A 21581-nucleotide genomic window follows, 5' to 3' on the forward strand; every position below is an offset into this window, starting at 1 on the left:
TTGGGAAATAAAAAAGTCGTCCCTAGTTCTTTTGGAGTCGCTCCTAAATATACCAGGCAAAAAAAACTGAAGACTAAGAGGGCTGTTACGTAAGCCCCAATTAACTTTTAGTTTACCCGTAGTCCATCCTGTAGATGTTCTTTTACTTTTGTACAAGGCCTCAAAGAAACTGTAAGAGCAAATAAGCTCCTCAATCCAAAAGAATCGTTGATCACTTGCCAGGCATTTCATTACAGATGCAGACCTAACCTGTCAAGAGGCATCCATTTCTTACAATTTCTGCAGGACAAAGTGTGACAACACTTTGCTTCCTTCCCATTCATTTTTGGCATCGTTTGAGAAGGATTAACTAAAATGTGTGTTATCAATGTCTAAAAAGGTGAAAACAAGACGATTACCAGTACCGAATTTTAATTTTCGATTGTCACATTTAACCGAATTACAAATGAATGCATATGAATTGTGTGTATAGCTCATTAGTTCATACTGTACTTACCAATTGCCCCCAAATGAGAACTTCAGACAACAAGAAAAAGAAGAAGAAACGCGAAAAAAAATAAGTAAAGAGAAAGAACAAAAATCCTGGTTGTCTGATTGGTCATGATGTAAGATTGATTCCGGGCTTCCATTTTTCTCAGCAGCTTACTGGAGTTTTTGAATTGCTCACCAAAAACATGGCAATGGATTGATGATTAAAGCACAATGAACATTTCTTCTGGTCCATCAAAACAACTTACTACCATTAAAGATGATTCCTTGGTAAAAAAAAAAAAAACAAGAATAGTGTTTTTGACGATCAAAAACCAAATTCTTACCTCAAAATGTGAGAGGAAGTTGGCTGACTTGATATTGTTGACGATAAATGAATCAAGGGAATGTGAAAGATCCTCCGATCTCAGTGCTGCCTTCTGGAGGCTTAATAGCAACCCAAAGAAGAGAGATGGTAATAGCAATGAGACCTGACCAGACAAACACGATTGTGGGTGTCCTTCCTCTTCTTCCCATTAGACCTTTAGCGAATGGGTACAGATGTGCCAGGACCCAGAAACTGAAAAACACACCACCAATAAGACGACTCCATTGTGGTATGGTACTGTAAATTGTCCTGCTGAAACCTACGGCGATTGCTATCAAGTTGGTCATCATGATCACTATAGGTGGTATCATAAGAGACGTCCATTTGACGACATAAAGATCAGCAAACTCATCATCAACATCATCTGCACCAGATTTTGATGTCAAAGTGAAAGAAATCTCAATTCCAGCAACCACTTTAAGTAATCCTTGGATAACTGCAGCAAGATGAGCACTTGTTCCTCCAATCAACCAGAACTGTTCATTCCTCCACCACTCCTCAAGTTCAATTCCTGACCACTTGATCTCGAGTATGGCTAGCAGGCAAAGTGTAACGGTGATAATGAGAAGGTAAGTGAGGAAAACCACGCTAAGAGACTGAACAATGAATTGACCAGAGAAAAGGGATAAAGCTGGTAAGAAGCAGTAGACGATGAGAAAGAAGGAAGTAAACGGGTAAATTCCAACATTGAGATATGCAATCCTCTGCAAAAACTTCATCTTAGGGCTCGCAAGGAAGGCGTTGTTACGTGAAAAGAATATTTCAACTGAACCAGTAGCCCATCGAAGGACTTGATGAAGCCTATCGGTAAGATTAATAGGGGCTGTTCCACGGAAAGCATCACGTTTGGTAACACAATAAACTGATTTCCATCCTCTGTTGTGCATCCTGTACCCAGTCACCACATCTTCTGTAACAGAGCCATAAATCCACCCAACACGGTCACCCCACTCAGTTTTGTCTTCGTACCAGCAAGAGATAACACTGATTGCTTCTGCAACTGTGGATGCATCGAGAAGCTCTCTAGGAAGAGTGAGCGCACCCGAAGGACGACCATTTTTCACTGCTGGGTGATCTGCAAGCGGACGGCCTTGATATTCTGCAACTGGTATTGAATCAAGAAGGAATGTTGAATTGCCAAACCTCTTTGGAAGCAATTGCAGGTTCATCTCATCTTCATCATCGTCGCCCATCCTAAGGGCTCGGTGCTCTTCAGAGTTGGAAGAAACAGAAACTCTCTTCTTTCGAGGAAAGCACCAGCTCATGCAACCATTAGTACGTTCCTTTGCGCGGGGTGGGTCGAACCCATAAAGAGCAATTCTACGAAAGAGGCAACCAGTGCCAACATAAACAGGGCCCTGAAGACCATCAAGTGCTCGCATGTTGACATCAAAGAAGACCGTATTGTGGTTGGCATACCGATCAGAGGGGTCGATACCTTCAAACCTCTGTGGGAACTGAACGTAACATATGCGGTCCCCTCCACGGTCCATCATGAAGCACATGCCTTCCCTCATTGCTTGCGAGTTGTAAATGTAATGATCACAGTCAAGGTTGAGGATGAAGGGACCGTTGGACATGATGGCAGAGGCTCTCACAAGGGCATTCATGGCACCAGCTTTCTTGTTGTGGTCGTAACCAGGGCGCTTCTCACGAGAAACATAGACTAGTAAAGGAAGACGGATGTCAACTTCAGTAACATCAAGGATGTTAGTTTCATCTACAGTTCCACGTAGTGGTTCATCACTGGGGGGCTTCAACATAACCTGTAGATGGTTAAGTTAGTTTTTGTCAGAAAATGTTTAAGATAAAAAATAGATCGAAAAGGTTGAAGAGCGAGACTTGATCGGTTCATCTAAAGAATGGAAAATATATATATATGTATATATACATACCTGAATAATTCCAGCATGATCACCCTTAGAGTGCTCAGATCCAGGAATCATCCAAGTGCCAGGCCAATGGGTTCCATCTGCCATCCAAGTGGCTTTTGGGATCTTTACACTTTCAACAGGCTCCTCATCATTTCTGTTCTGTCTCTGGAGCTTCATAGCCTTGATCTCCTCTCTAGCATGATAGGCATCAGAACGGCGACGAATAGATTCAGGTAGACCATTGGTCCTAACCTTGAACTCATCATACTCCCGCTTCATTCTTCTTCGGTCCTTAACAAAATCTGCGCGCACCTTATTCTTGTAAGGATCTCTCTTCAAACTAAAATACGACTCAGGATTCCTAGGCTCGATATTATGCTTACGGCAGAATGGAACCCACATGTTGGCAAAACTTGCAGCTTCTGCCATGGCCTCAAAGGTTAGTAAGGCACCTCCATCATCAGAAACGTAACAAGCAAGCTTTTCAACTGGGTAATCAGTAGCAAGGATAGAAAGAATAGTGTTTGCAGTGACAAGAGGAGGCTCTTTCTCTGGATCTGCAGTAGAGACAAAAATATCTATCCCAGGCAAGTCAGATTTTCCTGTGGGATTGTTGATCGTAGGTGTTTCAAACTTATCTCTAAGAACAGCAAGATCCGTCGAACGGTTGATCGGGCAGAGCTTAGGAAGCTGGTCAAGTAGCCAAGACAAGGCAAACCACAGCTCACAGACAATGGACATTCCCCATAACCAAATGGCATCAGTATTTGGATTTTTTATTCTCCACTGAAGAAAGAGTGCAAGAACAACTACTCGCACAACAATTAGCAGCCTGACACAAGTTAATAAAATCCGTTAAACAATATCTTACAGAAATAGTCCGAAGTGCCAATAAAGGACCTTATACAGGTTCTCCGCAGAAACCATCCTTAACGACAATTCTAAACCATCAGATCGGAACAAAGATGCGCACATATAAATCAAGATCCATAGTTAACAGATCAAACTACGAAAACAAGAGAGAATCAACCGATACAGATGTTTAGAAAATGAACTCATCCATGATAAGAGGTTTCAAGGAATAAATGATACGATCAGGTTCTTTGGAATGGATGATATTACAGAAATACTAGTTAGTACGACTAAACACCTACTCAACACTGACCCAAATGATCTCTGGCTGACGATCTATAAAAGCTAAAAAGCTAGATTACGATTTGGGCCCACTCATTAATATCTAGTTAAAATATTGGCTCAAGTTCAGGATCCCGATATACAACTTCTAATAACTATCAATGAAGACCCAACTCCAGGGCTGTTGATTTATCAGTATCTTAACCAGTGCAGAATTTTAACTATGATCATAATCCGGTTAAATGATACAATATAAATCAACCCCATTGATCCCACTTTATGAGCCTAATACACAGAGGAACAAAGGAAAAGTAAGGGCCAAGACAGACCAATCTTATAATGATTCATTTTCTAATTCCCCTTTTCTTGTGCTGTCCTCTTTTCCCACTCAATCATGACAAAACAACAGTATGATAAACAATGAGAAATACTATAGATTATCAAAATAAGACAATTCAACACCGAAAGATATAATCGCAAAAAAAACAAAAAAAAAAATTGGCAATGCTATCTAATATAATGATTATAACTTATACCTATATGGACTGAGAACAGCAGCTGGGATCTTCAGTTTCCTAGTAAGTGGCCTCCATGGTTTGCTAGCAAGTTCTCTAGGCTCATGATGAACACCATCCTCATCATCTTTCCCGTCATACCCACTACCATCTTTTGGCCATATAGCATTCCCATACCCATATGTTCCTTTTGTCTCAAACAACCATCGATTATGGTCAAATTCACCAGTCTGACTTCTCATCAACACAGATTTAGTTGACTTCATTAAAGACAACCTCCGTCCCATTTTGGACATCCCACTTCCACCTCCTTCTCCACCTGGTAGCATGGGAAGCTGTCGTGCACCGTCCACAACGCCCAATTCATCTAAATCAGTACTCTTATAAGGATCTTTGCAACCTGGGCAAATTCCATCTCCTCCTTTAACAGCATCGACATAACAATCCCTACATATCTTGAAATCACATTCACAAGGAAGTATATCTAATCCACGTTCATCACTCATAACCTTTCCATCACAACCAGGAATCATACACGCTGATCCTTTGGATCCAGCCATTTGTGGATGATTAGTTTCAGAATCAATTACCTTATCCATAAGATGAGCTCGAGTCACACTATTAAATCCACCGGTAAATAACGAATTAGAAACATACTGTTCTTCCACTTTTTGTGAAATCGATGGATCCATTGGTTGATTATCAGGTGTTGGTGGTATATGAACTGTATAGTTTAAATACTCAGCATTTCCGAGCTCACTATTTCCAAGCTCACTATCTAAATCATCCCTTGAGTAATTAACATACCTTCCTGATGATGTTCTTCTACCAAATGTTACAGTTTGTTGAGGCATAGGAGGTCTGCCATTATTATTATGCTGTGATTCTTGAAAATCCGACGAATTTGATACTGATGATCGACTCGCTTTAAACGATCTCGACGCCATTTTCACCTATCAAAACCTGCAAAATTTCCAAATCCAAAATCAAATTTATGAAAAACAAAACAGATCTACCTAAAGAAATAGCTTGATCATCAACACATAAATTCTTCTTAATTAGCGATTTCATTACTCACCGAAAATTTTATTTGGTGAAGATCTACTTAAAAATATTTGAATCTGTATGAGATGTAATCACCTAAATACCCAGACCTTAAAGAGATTTTTTCAAAAACTTTTTGAAATTTGAATGAGATGTAACCAGGCTGTATTCGACTTCAACTTTGGAGAAATAGACTAAGTCATCTAATCTTCTTCATCATAACAAGCTACTACAGTCCAAGTAGCTAAGCTTCTCTCAAGCCTTCATTTTCAAAAACCTAATACACTTGAAACTTTCAAACAATGCCGTCTCTCCAGAAACAGTGAAACTTTTCTCATTTCTTTAAAGAGTTCTCTTTTTCTGTTCCTAGAAATGAGAAGGAGAGGAACTAGGGTTTTTATTTCTTCTTCTTACAAGAAAGAAAAAAAAAGTCCTTGATTTAGGTGGTAAATAGAAGATTTAAAATACTAAGAAAGGAAGGAAAAAGACAGGAAAATAAAATGTAGATTGAGAGACGCGTTGACACTTTGTATTTTGCTGATGTGGATAATGTGCTGTATCATGGCTGTGTTTCTGTTTACTAGCCCATTCCCATGCTCTTGTTCCGGCAAAGTTTTTTTGCGTGTTAAATTTTATTTTCCGGAATTGACCTTTGGTTTTCTTTAAAATTTCGGGAATCGGGAGTGGGAAAGGAAGATATTCCTCTGAACGGTCGAAAAACAAAAGAGAGAGGGTTTTTTTTTCCGCGTGTTTGTTTGTTTTGATTGTTTCGTGTCATTCTCATTTTCGATTTCGAACATGCCGTGCGTGTTTTGTTAATTTGCGATCAATAATATTTGACTATTTGGTAATACCTACTTTGAATATGCAAAGACATCAAAATTTTGATTCTCTCCTTTCTCAATTAAATGAATTGTTCTTCGGAGATTGAGCCAACCGAGTAAGGAATGCGAGTTAAGGTTTCCATGACCGGGAAACGACATTCCCCAAGATAAGGTTTCGGCTCGCTTTTATATGCCTATTATCAACGTTCTTGCCATAAAAAGTGTCACGAGCAAAGAATACTGACGTACAGTGTAATAATCGGGAGGAGAAATTTATCGGTGATGAATTGAATTTTTTTAATTTATATACCCGTATACATGTTAAGGTTTGATAAAGAATTATTTTATTTTTTTGGAAATTATATTTTTTTTATCTTATTCTATTAGAAAAGTGTCAAGTAATCGGGAGGAGGAACTTACCGACGTACAGTGTGACAAAAGTGTCACCGGAAAGAATACTGACGTACAGTGTGATAATCGGGAGGAGGAATTTACTGATGAATTGAAATCATAGGCCTTTTGATTTTATCCAATGAATTGAGACTGAGCAAACCTGAAGAGGTCAGGTATGTTTAAGACAAACTAGATCATACGCCTGAGTGTTCCATTATAAAAAAAAAAAAAAAACTACGGGTAAAATTATGGGCCTGTTTTCAACTTTAGAGATTAGAGATCTAATCGAGACTCCTAAAAGAATTAACTGCTCATCCATTCTTTGGATACTGCTACTAGTTGTTTTCTTCTTCCACCAATAACTTTCGACTTTTTTTTTATCTTTATGCAGATTGTCCAACACAATATACTCCTTGTTTACCTTAACCTTTGATCTTCAATAATCTTTAACTATACGAGATTAAACACAAAAGAAAGAATACTTTGTCAGCGACGTCATGATAATAACAACTACACACTAAGTTATGGACTAGCACGATAACTTAAAGACAAAAGGCACTAATAAGGTATCATCTCAAAAGCAGAAAAAGAACTCATTTTATAATCTAGACACTGTATTGGTTACAGAGGAATTAAGACACAGTTAATAACATTTGTTCTGTTTTACCCCAAAAATGAAAAGGTTAGCAACAATATCACAATTCACAGGTGAAATTCTGCCAACAAGTAAAAATATTACACAACAACTAATTGACAGAAATTACAGTACCTATCACGAAAGAAAAAAGACTATATCTACCAGCTGAAAAAGATAGTGTAAAAACAGCTGCAAATTACAATGCTGAAGTACTGCGAACGCGGTCTCACACCGTTCTAGTACGGTTTTACTTGTACCACCACACCATGTCTACATGGGCTGTCTGGTCGAACCGTGGAACTAATTAATTTTATTACAAAAATATAAGTGCAAGTTTCATAGGAAGTGTTTTTGTCTCCTGGAATAATTTACGACTCGCGCTACACTCAACCGCGTGCCACTTAGACATACCATGGGATCTGTCGTGATCGCGGGCGATCAAAAGTGTTTGGAAGACGCGGGCTGTTAATGTGCCGATCTGGGACCCACATGGGGTGTTGGTGGGGTAGGGGAGGAATGCCTAAAGTTCGCAAGAAGAAAAGATTTGAATCAGCACGTGTGAGGGAGACATCCATCACGTATTCGCATGGAGATCTCGGCGGTGCCGTGCCGTTAATGCAGGAAATTTGCAGAGAATAAGTGCTCGTAGGAATTATATAATATGTGAAAAATTAAGTGACGGACATGCCCTTAGCTACCCCAACATGTGCTCCAGAGCTTCGCGATGCACAGTTCTAACAGATTCGAGCTCATCTCAGAAGTTTATAATACCCCTTTAATAATTGTAAAAATTCTTAATTTTGGTTTTCCTATAAGATTTAAGATCCAATATTCTTATAAATTTATCTCCAATGATAGAGTTCCTAAGAGCATTTCTAAGGATGGGTGTAAAAAGTTCTATGCGGAGATCCTATTTAAATCTTTATTTAGGTGGATTGATACATGCATCATTGACCAAAGATGGACAACACCTCCGGCAATTCAATCTAATATCACTTTTGTAGGTTATTAACGTTCATTTTAACTAACATCTGTCCGTTATTACACACGCTCACAATATACAGATACAACTCACCTGATACACACACATATAGCGCGAGTGCAAAACAATACTATTGTCTAACACTTTAATGCTTCTTGGGTCGATTAAATTTCTCTTGCTAGTTAGTATAAACTTAGTCTAATACACCGTTCTGATTCAGGTACAGTTATCCAAGCCAAATCTGAGACCATTAATGCTACCAGTGCAGAGGAATCAGAAGCTCTCAGCTTGCTAGAAAGTAGCATAATAAGCTAAAAGTATGAACATCAGGCAATTATGAAGAAAAAAATGTAATTTCCAGAGGTTAATACTTTTTGCACGGGATAAAGCAAGTATCCTATAATGGAGAAATCAAACTATAGCCTCTGAAGCAATGAAGATTCCGCAACCCTGTGATTTTTTTGTGTGGGGTATTTTGTCCAAGAACATAAGGTATAATGAAGTTGCAGATATCTTGGCTGAGGAAGCAAGGAAAAGCAAAGCTCATAACCAACAATGGATAAAAATGCGAAGCTTTATTACTTCCGCATTTCTTTTAGATAATCAGTTTCCAATTTCAAATATAATTTTCTTTCCGTTATCAGGGGTTCGCAATATGTTGGGAGATCAATTTTGGGATAAGTCAACTTACACTCTGGAAAATCCTATGTAACCTTTTGTAGTTTTGATATATCTAACTTTCAAAAAAAAAAATTTATCTCCCATAATAAAATTCAACTCTTATGGATTTCTTATATGAATACGCTTTTAAGTTTTAGTAACTACCTTTTTAAGAAAATACGGGAAAAATAACATGAATGGTCTAACTTAAAGTCATAAATTATCAGGTCTGGTTTGATATCTAAATTTAAGACTTTTCTCTAACTATTGGAGATACTTTGCAGGAGCGATGACATGGATTAGAAAATGTTAAAAAACTAAGTTTTGACTAGACTTTTAGTCAGACCACCAACAAATTCCACAACGTCATTCTTATTTACGATAGTGTGATTTTAGACTAATAAAATATATTGAATCAGTATTTTTATGTTTATTATGTGTGTTTTCCTTTTTTTGAAATTAATACCTTAACTATTGGAGATTGTGTTTCATTCAAAATGCCATACTACTGCCAAATATGAAAACCTTCACAAATGAAGGTCTGCATAAGATTTTTTTGACCCATTATTAAAGATGCACTAAAAAAAATTGATGTAACACATAAACGTTTAAAATTGATGATAAAACTGCATTGGAATTTAAAAAATTGAAAGTAACCTGTAAAGGAATAAGATTTAATAAAAGTTAGTTGATCTTCAAATAGATGTCATAAATTCTATGGTTTATCTTGACGTTCGTTATTTCACTATATTATAGATATGAAATTAGTATTTAGACCTCGGTATAAATCAACTATGGGTAAATACCATAATCAAACAAGTTTATAAAAAACAAACTAATATATGTTTTTGAAACTCCTTATTTATATAACTTCTCCTAGACAGACGCTAAACTTATCAAAAACCTTCCCACGGCATCTACTACCTTTAATTAACTCTCCTCACTAGTATAAAACTCTTAATATTAACTTTTAACGCTCTAATTATCTTAAATAATAAGTCCCAAAATGAATTATTTTTCTTCTAAAATATTGCTAACAAAATAATAAACTAAATACATATAACAATTACAAAATAATATATTTAATCTCGATAAATTTCCCTTCATCATTCTTTTCGGTGCTGGAGAAGAATCGACCACAAATTTTGGTGGTACGGTATTCTGCATGTATATCATATTTATGACAATCTTCAAACACATTAGTTGATGTCACAAAAAAAATTATTTGCACCATACAGAAACATGAGGAACAAAACTTACATTATATGAAACACCGAAATAATATGGTATATTAAACTAAGATGAAATTAGTGTTTCGTTGATGGAAAACAAAATGGATCTTCATATACCGACACAAACGAAGCTTCGTCCTGTAGATATACATAGTGAACTTGTAGTTTATCCCAATCAACAACCAATTTTTATTTATTGTTCTGTAAGAAAAAAAATCTTTTATAAACATCTTGATGGATTTTTAGTAGGCATGAAAAACAAATCTCGAAGGAACGTAGTTGGATCTAACAATCAACTGAAACACCAGGGAAGCGTTCAAAATTGATTATAAAACTGCAACAAAATTTAAAAATTGAAAGTAATTAATAAAGCGGAAAAATTGACAGATTTTAGTTGATCTTTAAAGAGATATCTTAAAATATATGAGTTATCTAGACCTCGTTAATTAACCAATAATAAAAACTACATGAATGAGATTAGTATCCAGATTTCGGTATAAACCAACTATGAATAAAACCAGAACAGATAAACTGAACAAGTTCAAATAAAATAACTTTATGGGTCCAAGGGCATAGATCAGTGGTATCCCATCAACTCCAGTAAGGAGGAAGTCAGAGGTTCGATCCCCACCGTAGAGGTATGTATTTAAATTAGTTGTATAAAGGGGTTTGGCGGGGTTGGGTCTAGCAGTGGGGCTAGTCCAACCGGCTGAATTTGGGTAGGAGTCTGGGTCCGACTTTAGCCTAGCAAAAAAAAGGAAAAAGAAAAAACTTTAACTAATTAAGAAAGCTATCAATTTTTATTTTTTGAGCTTCATGTATAGATAACTCCTCCTAAACAAACTTTAAACTGACCTGAACCTAGAAAGTTGTTCTTAGAGGGCATCTACATTTAGGCAACTTTTCTAACTAGTTAAAACTCTTAAAGCAAACTTCTAACCCTCTTATAAAATTAGGCCAAATAATAAATCCGAAAATCAATTTTTTTTACCAAAATATTGCTAGTAACATGATAAACTAAATAAATATAATATAAGAAAATAATATATCTAATCTCCATAGATCTTCCTTCATCAAAAATGAGCAGAAGTTAATAGAGGTGGATTTTCTTTTTTTTTTGGTTGAAACAAGTGAATATTTCTAGTATCGTCTTGGTCTACGCCGATTAAGAATTTTAGTTTGGTTATGTGGTCGTTGTTTAACTCACATGGCATGGCTTAGTTTGTTATTTGTGTGCATTTTAAAAAAGCGCTTGTATGTTATGCCTAGTTGTGATGTTTTGCGTAAAAATACAGCTGAACGTTTGGTGAAATATATAAATTAAAGTTTTTTTTTTTTTTTGTACTAAGAAAAATAAGGCCACTAAACCAAAGAAATTATAAGTATTGAGACATGAAGGGAGGAATTGTATCCAACCGTTCACCAAGTACTCTTAACTTATTACAATACTTAGATGTAGTGTCGGTAATACTGTTGAAATTTCTTTTTAGAAATTTTACTCTAAAAAATAAAAAATTATTGTGAATCAACTTGCAATCATCCACTATTGTTTTATTATACCAGAATAGCTGGTTATTATTAGAATTGAAACAACATACTACGAATGAAGCATACTTTGTTGTTGTTCCTTTCTTACGCCCAAATACTAGCTTCCAGCAAGGCTAAGCATTCAGCTTCTTCAGCGTTTCTGGCTACTCCCAGGATGACTTTGCATCCAATATAGTTACATGTTGTATCGTTCATGATCAAACTAGTTCTAGAAAGATTAGTATTAAGGTCAAAAGAAGCCTCATTGTGTACGATTATGCATTCCTCTGGTAATGAAGATACTATATAATTTAAATAATTTTCGACAGTAGAAATGTTTGCAGGCGTATTTACAGCAGAATTAGATCTAAGAAAGGTATCAATATCATTCACAATCTTAAGCGCTAATCTCACAGTAGTGATATGATTTAAATTTGAACTTTGAAACTGAAAGAACATTTATCCTTACATATGCTCTAAGCAATGGAAAAAATAACAACAAATTTATCTTTTAGAATATCAGAAGATAACCACTGCCTAACCCATTGTTTTAAGTTCTGCATAGAATCCCTAACTTGTGAGACTATCTTGTAATAAGGAGTTAACGACCAAACTGCTTGAGAAAAAGGGCAATGTAAAATCAGATGCTCAGCAGTTTCAGGCACCATAGTTCCATACAGATTGCAGTTCATATCATGAGAGTTATTAAATCTACAAATGAGTGAATTCACATGAAAGATATTCTCATAGCATTTCCACACAAAAATCTGAACTTTGGGAAGCAATGGAAGCTTCCAAAGAGACTTATACGAAGGATTTATATTCTGGGAATTACGAATGTGCTCGAATTGACCAGACAAGACTTTATATGTAGTTTTGATAGAAAAATGCCATTTTTTAGTGAATATTAATCTTTCATGACCTGAAAGAGGAATTATAATACCATGTATGAATTGTGCATTCTGAGGAGTGAAATAAGCATCAACTAGATCAAGATTCCAACTATTGGTCTCTGTATCTATCAAATCAGAAACTAAGAAGTTTGGGTTTGGGAAGGCATTATATAAAGACTGAGCAGCATTGGGTATCCAATTGTCCCTAAAAGACAAAATGCTATTGACATCTCTTAGATCCCAAACAACATTATGGAGAATAAAATCTAAGCCTCTGCAGATGCTTCTTCATACCCAAGAGCAGTCTCTACTCAATGAGTAATGGAGTGGAGATCAATTTTTGAAATACTTACATTTCAAAATCTTAAAACACATATCATTTTGAGATGGATTAAACTCCATGCAGTTTTAGCGAGTAAAGCTACATTAACATGTCTAACATTTTTAAAACCAAGACCCCATTGAAATTTGTGAGTACAAATTTTGTCCTAATTTTTCAAGTATAAGCAACCATGTCTGTTTTTTTCCTCACCAAAAATCCCTTTGGGATTGCTCCATTTGATGATTAACTTTTTCGGGATACAGAAAGTGTTCATTTGATAGACCGGAAAATCCTTGAGCACATGATTTACAAGAACAAACCTTCCTGCATGGTTAATGTTTTTACCAGACCATTTTGCTATTCTCTTATCAAATTGACTAGTTAGATGAATAAAAGAATCCGTTTCAGACTTATTTATAAAGTTCAAGCTGATTAAAAAAATAATTAAATTGTGTTGGGTAAAATATAATATTCAACTATTATTATTGTAGCAAATGACATAAAAATAGACATATCTGAAAATAGTTTTATTTTCTATTCAATTTTATTGGGTTTTAAAATAATTAAATTATATATATATATATATATAATATTTTTTAAAACTTAATAATATTGAAATTACTAATTATTATTATTAATACAGTTAAAAAAGATTATTTTACTTGACCACTTTTTATTATCGGTATAGTTTTCAAACAAAAATCAAACTAAAACTAATTATTTAGTGTTTGCTCTTATATTTTTATTGATAAATTAAAATAAAAAGCTCGGTGGAAGGATATACAAAATAAAGTGGTTAAAATATAAGAAATGAAAAATTGATTGTAAGTTTAAGGGTAATTTATGTCATTTATAAAATTAAGTAGGGATAGAAAAGATAAAGCAAGCATTAAATTTAGTTGGACCAAAACTTATGCTTTTGTAGCTTTTGAAAGCTCCTCTTGTCAAGCTTCTAAAAATTGGAGAATTTTATAAATGCTTTGAAGTACTTTAAAGATCATTTTCCAGACACCAATATCAAAAATTATTGAAAAAAAAATCACACCACTAAATCTAACTTTTCCAAAAATGCTACAAAGGTGCTAGCTAGTATCTATGGACCTACCAATACCATTTTTGCGAGAACCTTAATGACATAGAGTTTGGCAACTTTGCGTTATATTGGACAGTCCCTTATGACAACCATCGACTTTTTTAGTGCAAGTTTTTGCAAATTCGTTACAATTTATATTATCTTCATCTATTAATGGAGTTTCCATGTTTTCACAATTCTTAATAAAAGGAGAAATAATGTATATTTAAGTTTTTTCATGTCAACCTCCTTTATGTTTAACAATGTAACAAAATTTCGAAGAACCGTATCTCCTAAAATAGATACCAAAATTTTACTTAATTTTATGTCGATGGAAAACTTCTTAAAGACTTATATAACATGTCTTAACATGCCTATCAAAATATTTTATTTTTTGAGAAAAAAAAGGCAAAACCGATTAAAGTTTAACGAAGGAAAATATAAAATCTGTTGTTTTTAACCACAACTCCCAGTTACAAATTAAGGTACTTAAAGGGTAACCTTCAAAGAGTTTTTTATTCAAGGACCAACTGAACAAAGTATACTTAACAAAAGTTATCAGCTGGTTAAAAATTCTGCTTTTATTTCTATAAAGCCTGCAATTATGTTCCTTCTATAAATTTCACATATTCGTTTTAAATGTTTAAAAATATATAAAAACATTCCACCATATTACAAAAGGAAGCTGTTGATGGTGGTTTTTATCTTAGGGTGAAAACCGTAAAATTAGTATTAATGCTCCAGTATTCAAAATTATGTGCTTTGATGTATCTTAATTCCGTAAGGAATTTAAGAGATATATCAGAAACCTGTGGAGAGCTATGTCTCTCTTATTGTATACATGTAGCTATATTTATGAGCTTCGCCTGGATGAACTCAAAATATATGTATACGTATAATAGTATTCAATGCGTAATGCAGTACGCACATATGTAAAATTATCAGAACAATATTGGTGCATATTAAAATAATCCAAGGTGTTCTAATATTTTATCATGAAAACTCAAGCTCCCACTGGTATACAAAGGTTACATTAAAGAGAAAAGGCCCTAGCCAAATCCAGGAATACAAAAGAACCAAATCCTAGTCACGAAGACTGCAATACAAAGATGGAATGAATTTCATAACTTGACTTACTGAAAACCAACAAAAAAGGCGAAAAGAAATAACACCATATAGCACAGGTACAAAAAACTAGACCGCAGGAAAAAATCCAAAATTGGAGGCGTAATAAAACATGACTTCAGGTAGAAAAAATAACTGCAAAACTAATGGGTTGAAATACTTGGAGCAAAATTAACATTCGCAGAAGTCAGCCTAACCCATTTCAGCATCTGCACCATCTTACAGCAACAAAACTAAATTCTTTCTTTTCAGACGAGATCCTTCAAGGCTGCAGATCATAATCAAAAATGGTCATAAGTACAAAATGAGCTCCCAATTGTGGAGGATGTTATTACTGTCAATGGATCTAAAAGTATCCACATCACAGCTCCACAACAAAAGTTTATTTGACAAAAACTATAATCTCGTAAACAGATTTTGCTCTTTCACCAAAAACTCCATCATTCCTCGCCTTCCAAATATTCCACATAACAGCATATGGAAAGAGATTCCACACCATTATGCATCTTTCACTGAAAACATTCCAATCCCACGCTTCAAAGAACCCTTTTATAGTAGCTGGAATAGTCAAGCGATGCGAAAAGCCTTGATAGAATAATCCCAGATTTCAAAAAATGAAACTGCAGTGGAGGGGAAGATGATCAGCACTTTCCACCACTGAGTTATAGAAAACACAATCGTTACTCTCAAGGTTCACTCCTCTGTGTGTTAACATGGATTCTTAGCTGAGTAACATGGATTCATGTCTAAATTAAGATATGCATGAAAGGCACCGCAAATCATTCCAGCAAGGGTAAAAAAATTAGTAATTTTTTTGTTGACATATATAATTCACCTAAATTGATTAATTTTGTGTCAATACACAAAATTCAATTATTAACCTAATTTTGTGTCAACTCACAAAAATTGCATTTTTTGCCTTAAAATGGAGCATGCACGATATCTTGATCCCTATTGGTCGAGACTAAACCTATGAAAGCTAGGAATTGGCCCATCATAGAGCCAGTAGGAGTAAAATCCTAAAAGAAGTTGGAAATAAATAAATAAAGAGGAAACCATGACTAATTAGGTCAGTCATGGAAGAAGCACGACCGCGCCACTTGGCCAGTCGAATTTCCCTAACTCGCGCCTCCATGGTCGTCCGACCATGCTCCGTGCCAGCCTCCTTGCACCCCTCTTTCTTATCAACCAATCACATCGCTCCTAGCCTACATGGTCCGTTCTAAATTGTTAGCCAAAGTAGGCTGGTCGAGATGCTTAATTTCTTAAGGAATAAATCTTGTTTACCTAAGTCAGTCGCAAACTGATCACGACCACACAACTTGGCCGTCTCAATTAGCTAACCTAAACCCTTACATGCTCGGTAAACAAGGTGTTGTTGTGATGACTAGTCACCCACCTATTATCTCGACCAATAAGATTGCTCCTAGCATACACGTTTCTCTCTAATCATCGGCCAAAGTAGGTTAGTCGAACTTACTTTTATATAAAGAATTAAATCTTGGTCGTCCAAGCCAGTCGTAGAATGATCACGACCACACAACTTGGTCGGTCGATTTAACAGGCCTGGCCCCTTCCACTCGATTGAGCAAGTTCCCTGGTGACTACTTGTCGCCATTCTGCTATTTCAGCCAATTAGAGCACTCCTAGCCTACATGATCCGCTCGAAATCGTCGACCAAAATAGGCTAGTCGAGCTTCCCATAAGAGTCTTAATTAGGTCAACGACGATCCATAACTGCTGCAATTCATCTCAGCCTTCCAACTTGGCTAGCTGGTTTGGCCGGCCCAGATCCAAGCTTAGGTGACCAATGAGGTACAGTGATTGCCATCTTCCATCCTTCTTCTTAACGGACTAACACGTCGTTCATATCCTACGTGTGCATCCACGAATTGCAGGCCAAACAAGGGTGGTCACGCCACTTTCTAAACTACGAAATCTGCGACTAATTTAGGCAAGTTGTACACAACAATACTTTACATGCATAAAATATTTTGAGCTTCTTGCTTGAAAACGATGCTTCACACGCATCACTTACAAATGATATTTTCAGGGCATCAATCATATAATTTTATTATTTAACCTAAAGCATTATGTGCTATTTTTTGAGTACTACTCACAACAAGTCCCATTCTTCCGACTTGACTTGTCACTTATGACCACCTGCTGCTAGCTTCCGCGTGATTGGTCAAAATATCTCCCTACATGTAGGTTTGACACACAAGACCCACAATACATGTTAGTTGAAGGAATAGTCACGTATTCCTTCTTCCACTCAGCAACTACCACACTTCACATTACTAGTCGCGATACAACTTTCTCCATGTCATATAGACTTTACCATGCAAGTAGGCCTAGTTGTACAAGTAATATAGCTATGCAAGTCACGACTAGGTATTATTTTCTAAAAAAATACTCGAGACATCAAGCATGTCACAATTGGGGGATGTTCAACAGGATATTGATCTGGCGGTTTATAGCATGCGGTGTGTAACACACCCATTACGAGAAAGTGTTAGGAAAGGCGGACAGTTGACAAAAGTATGGGAGTGGTGGATGTAAAACCGGCTAGTCTTCCTTTCACAATAGAGACATGGTTCTCATCACTTTCACACGATCTCCACCTCTTCACTACTCAACTACCTTCACTTCCTATGAGATCAGGGTGTTCGGCTATGACTTGATATAAATAGATTTTTAATTTATTCAATCAACAACTAACACGAAGATCCAGAAAACACAGAGAACTTACAATTTACCATCTCTTGCAACAAGTTCCATATTCTGATACAAGTCATAAAACAACCACACCTTATAGAGCATGTTTCTCTGATCTCAACACCTTCTCTACTTCCCTCCCTAAGATCAACCCTTCACCTTCATTTTGTGACCGAAGCAAGACTGGAACAGTCATTTCTTGGTTTAGACAGAATTGTACAGATTGATCTCTCGAATCTAAAGTACTCATGTCCAGTACATTTTTTTACAGTCTAAACTCGTTTCTCATCAACCTACCCACTTTTACTCTTTTCTCCAGAATCAGTTTTTACCCTACTACAGAAGCAGTCCTCAAATTCTCTTCAGAACGCTTCTGCTCTTCTCGATATACTATTCCCAAATACAAGCCTTGATATTTTCAGTAAAGATATATCCATCTTACACCAAAGCTATCCATGAAGTAATATAATATTTTCCTAGGTTCTGAAAATGTAGAAATAACTGGTTGTTGGATTCCTGATCTGCTGCACACAAGAAGCATCGGCTTAAGTTCACTTTTGTGGCTCTGAGTAAGTAATCCAAAGTAGGAACACCTTTATGACATAAATCACAGACCAACAATGATACTTTCAAAGATATTTTTGGGTTCCATATTTCCTATCAGAATATATACATTCATTAGAATAAAGTAAAAAATATAATTTATCAAAAAGATTATCTTAGAAGAACATCACATATAAAAAATAATATCACTTAAATTGGGACAAGAATTAAAAAAGATGATCACTTGTTTAAGAACGAAAAAAGAATTTACAAATCCTAAAATATGATATTGTTTATATCTATTATTATTATTTTCGAAGCACTGGTTATATTTCTATTTCTACTAAATAATAAAGATAAAGATATTAGATATGGGGAGATCCCCTCGTGCTTTTATTTTCACGCTAACTCACTCTTTGAACTCTAATATTTTTTTGTAAAGATTAAACGGTAATGTATTTGAAGTTAATTTTTTATGGATATGTTTATCTTTTAAAAGTCTCTATATATTCAGAAAGAATGAGCATATTCTGAAACGTATAACTCCATCAGCTACTACTTTGAAAATTAACCTTCGAAATCAACAAATTTTCAACCGTTAAACTAAAATTTATAAATGGTGAAATTTGATATTTCAGAGAATGTGCTCATTTTTTGTAGGTATATATAGCTTTGTAAGATGAGTATATTCCAAAATATTTGCTTCAAATACGCTACTATTTGAATTTCATTGAGAAAAATGTCTAATGTCTCCGTAAATGTGAGATAGTATGAATTTAAAAATGCGAAGTGATTCTCCCTCATTAAATATAATTGTAACAATCTAAATGTGGGTTTGGAAATGTTTTCTTTGAGAAGAAAAATGTAAAAGCAGGAAGGAAAAAGCATATGTGCTACACTTTCGACTTCCTAGTAATGCTATTAGTTGGAATGATAACACTCTGATGAGTGATTTGGTTTCTCTTATAAGAGAAAAATAATGTATATGTTCTTAAAAAAACAGAGTCATCACTCTTTTATTTTAGCCTAAAAATAGGTCACATTGAAAAACAAAAAGTGACTCTTTTTAAGAGACGGAGAAAATATAATGGGTTTTGAAGGAAAGAGCATGTGAGCTAGCCTTTTTCATAAAAATTTCAAACATATAATTTCAACTTTTATTGTTACACATAACTCCACGTTTCCTACATTTCTTCATTCCTCTCTTTCTTTGTGCAACGTCTCTTAAATCAACTCCTCTATATCCTGTATAAGAGGGTATCATATGCTTCTGCATCTAATTATCTCTTCAATGATTCTTTTTGAACTTTATCAGGTGAAAAATGGTTTGTGACATAGTTTTTGAATTCTGATGCGAGGAACACTGTATTCACAATCCTGGACACTCAACAAAAGCAAAACAAGTTTTAGTCTTTCCTTCTTGATTCCATGATTCCTTTCAATTTTTCATTTGAATTTCACGTTTCAAGACAATGAATCTCTCTGATGTTTCAGGTTATATTTATGATGGCATTGATGGGCACGACATGTACTGGAATGGGCTTGTGAACACGTAAATCACGAAGGCATCTATATGTTCACAAACAATGTTCGCATTCTATACACATGCTCGCACTGATGAGACGATTGTATTGATTCCTTGGATCAAAACCTTCGGGTTTATCATTGCCTCGTCTAATATCATCACCAGAGGCGTTCACATAGAGGAAGATAAAGAAAACGAAGTGTAAAAGTAATACTCGTGGAGTATGAAATGGATGTAAAGTGCTGAAATGTAAATAAGACTGGGATTTACGTGGTTCATCACTAAGGCCTACATCCACGGGGTTGTCGTTTTCACTATGCATTTGATGATTACAGAGGTAGTCGAATGACTTTGGAGTTTACATAGGTCTGCGAATTTTAAAAGGTAAACTTACACTAACAATTCTTCTCTCTCGACTTCCCTCTAAACCTCTCTCTCTTTTTCGATCCCCTCTCTCTTGGTGGAGAGGGGGTATTTATAGGGTTAGAGTGTGGGACCCGTTTCTGAGAGCCGTTGGAACCTTATCTTCTTGTGCTTTGTGTCCATCACGCAGGGGTCTTCGTTCATTGCTTGATCACGCAGAGTCATCCTCGTTCGTTCCACGGGTTGATCGACACGTACACTACTCAGAGTGTTTAATGCGGGTAGTTGAGACGCATGCTCGTGTCAGACAAGTGTCTTCTGCCCCTGTCACGTCCATGTCAGTCAACCTTCTCTTCACCGTTGATCTTGGCTTCTTTTGGGGATGAGATAAAGCAACTCTTCGGGAGTTATTTTGTGCTCTGCAGTACACCGTACTTTTGGTACATCCTTTAACTTTTGCCCTTGGATTTGTTTGGGCGAAGATCCGACGTCGACTGGATGGGCTTCTTGGTTGTGGGCGTGTGTCATCATGTTTTGATGACTTGGTCTGCATGCTCTCCACGTGTCTTCTCACATACACGTGTTTGATGATGAAATATGTACACACAATTTGCCCCTTTTCTTTGGGCTTGAGTGTTTAGTGGGAGCATTGAAGAAAACAGACGTTACATATTCCTCCTCTTTCCTAATAACTTCTTCTAGATACTTGGGTACGTTTCTCACTCATGCATTAACTGCTCATTTAATGGGAACGTTTCCCATTCCTCCATTAACTTCCTTCTCTTTCTTTCGAGTATATTAAGGAGAGGAGAAAAAATTAATTTCATTCTCCTTGAAAATTAATTTCATTCTCCCTGTCAGACTTCATCCTTTGTTCTTCAACCATTAAATTCTCTCTTCCCTAGCATTAATCACGCTCGTTTCTTCTTTGTTCCTGGTTTGTTCTCTCATTTGTCTTCTTTTGGGATTTTGTTTGTGGTGGTAAGGTTTCTTTTCTTCGTTTCTGTTGTTTTAAATTTTGTGTTGATTGTAAATTTCCTGCTGCTGTTGTACCTTGTTTGTGATGAAGAACATCTTTCGATGCATGTATGCTAGTTTGCCCCTGTTCTTCTTCTCAAGTCGAGGAGTCCATTGTTTCAATTGTATTGATTGATTTTTTTTTTTGTAGGGTTTCTGGGCTATGCTGAGATGAACTGTTAATTTTGTGGTTTTTTGATCTTTGGTGATGCCCTCGTGTTTGCTTCTAACTTGTTTTTTGTACCTCCTCGCAGCCATGTCTGACCGTCCGTGGCTTCCTTATCAAACTCCGCCTTCCAGTCTGCCGAGATCCCCTCCGCGTTGA

The 21581-nt window shown here is 35.9% G+C and overlaps 1 protein-coding gene across 3 annotated transcripts; it reads right to left on the minus strand.

Annotated features, from left to right (window-relative positions):
• Positions 1 to 394: 394 nt before the first annotated feature.
• LOC113301669 (cellulose synthase-like protein D2) lies at positions 395 to 5849 on the minus strand. Of its 3 annotated transcripts, none has more exons than XM_026550453.1 (5): positions 5458 to 5849; positions 4401 to 5342; positions 2752 to 3562; positions 816 to 2622; positions 395 to 712 (listed from the first exon to the last, which is right to left on the minus strand). In XM_026550453.1, the coding sequence occupies exons 2-4, from the start codon at positions 5324 to 5326 to the stop codon at positions 868 to 870; spliced, it is 3492 nt and encodes a 1163-aa protein (XP_026406238.1). In that variant the 5' UTR covers positions 5327 to 5342; positions 5458 to 5849; the 3' UTR covers positions 395 to 712; positions 816 to 867. The 3 variants fall into 3 exon arrangements, with proteins under 3 accessions (XP_026406238.1, XP_026406239.1, XP_026406237.1); XM_026550454.1 differs by having other exon boundaries at positions 395 to 736; XM_026550452.1 differs by having other exon boundaries at positions 395 to 715; positions 5458 to 5848.
• Between the last annotated feature and the right edge of the window lie 15732 nt (positions 5850 to 21581).

This window comes from Papaver somniferum, chromosome 8 (assembly GCF_003573695.1).
Source record: "Papaver somniferum cultivar HN1 chromosome 8, ASM357369v1, whole genome shotgun sequence".
In the NCBI taxonomy this organism is placed as follows: domain Eukaryota; kingdom Viridiplantae; phylum Streptophyta; class Magnoliopsida; order Ranunculales; family Papaveraceae; genus Papaver; species Papaver somniferum.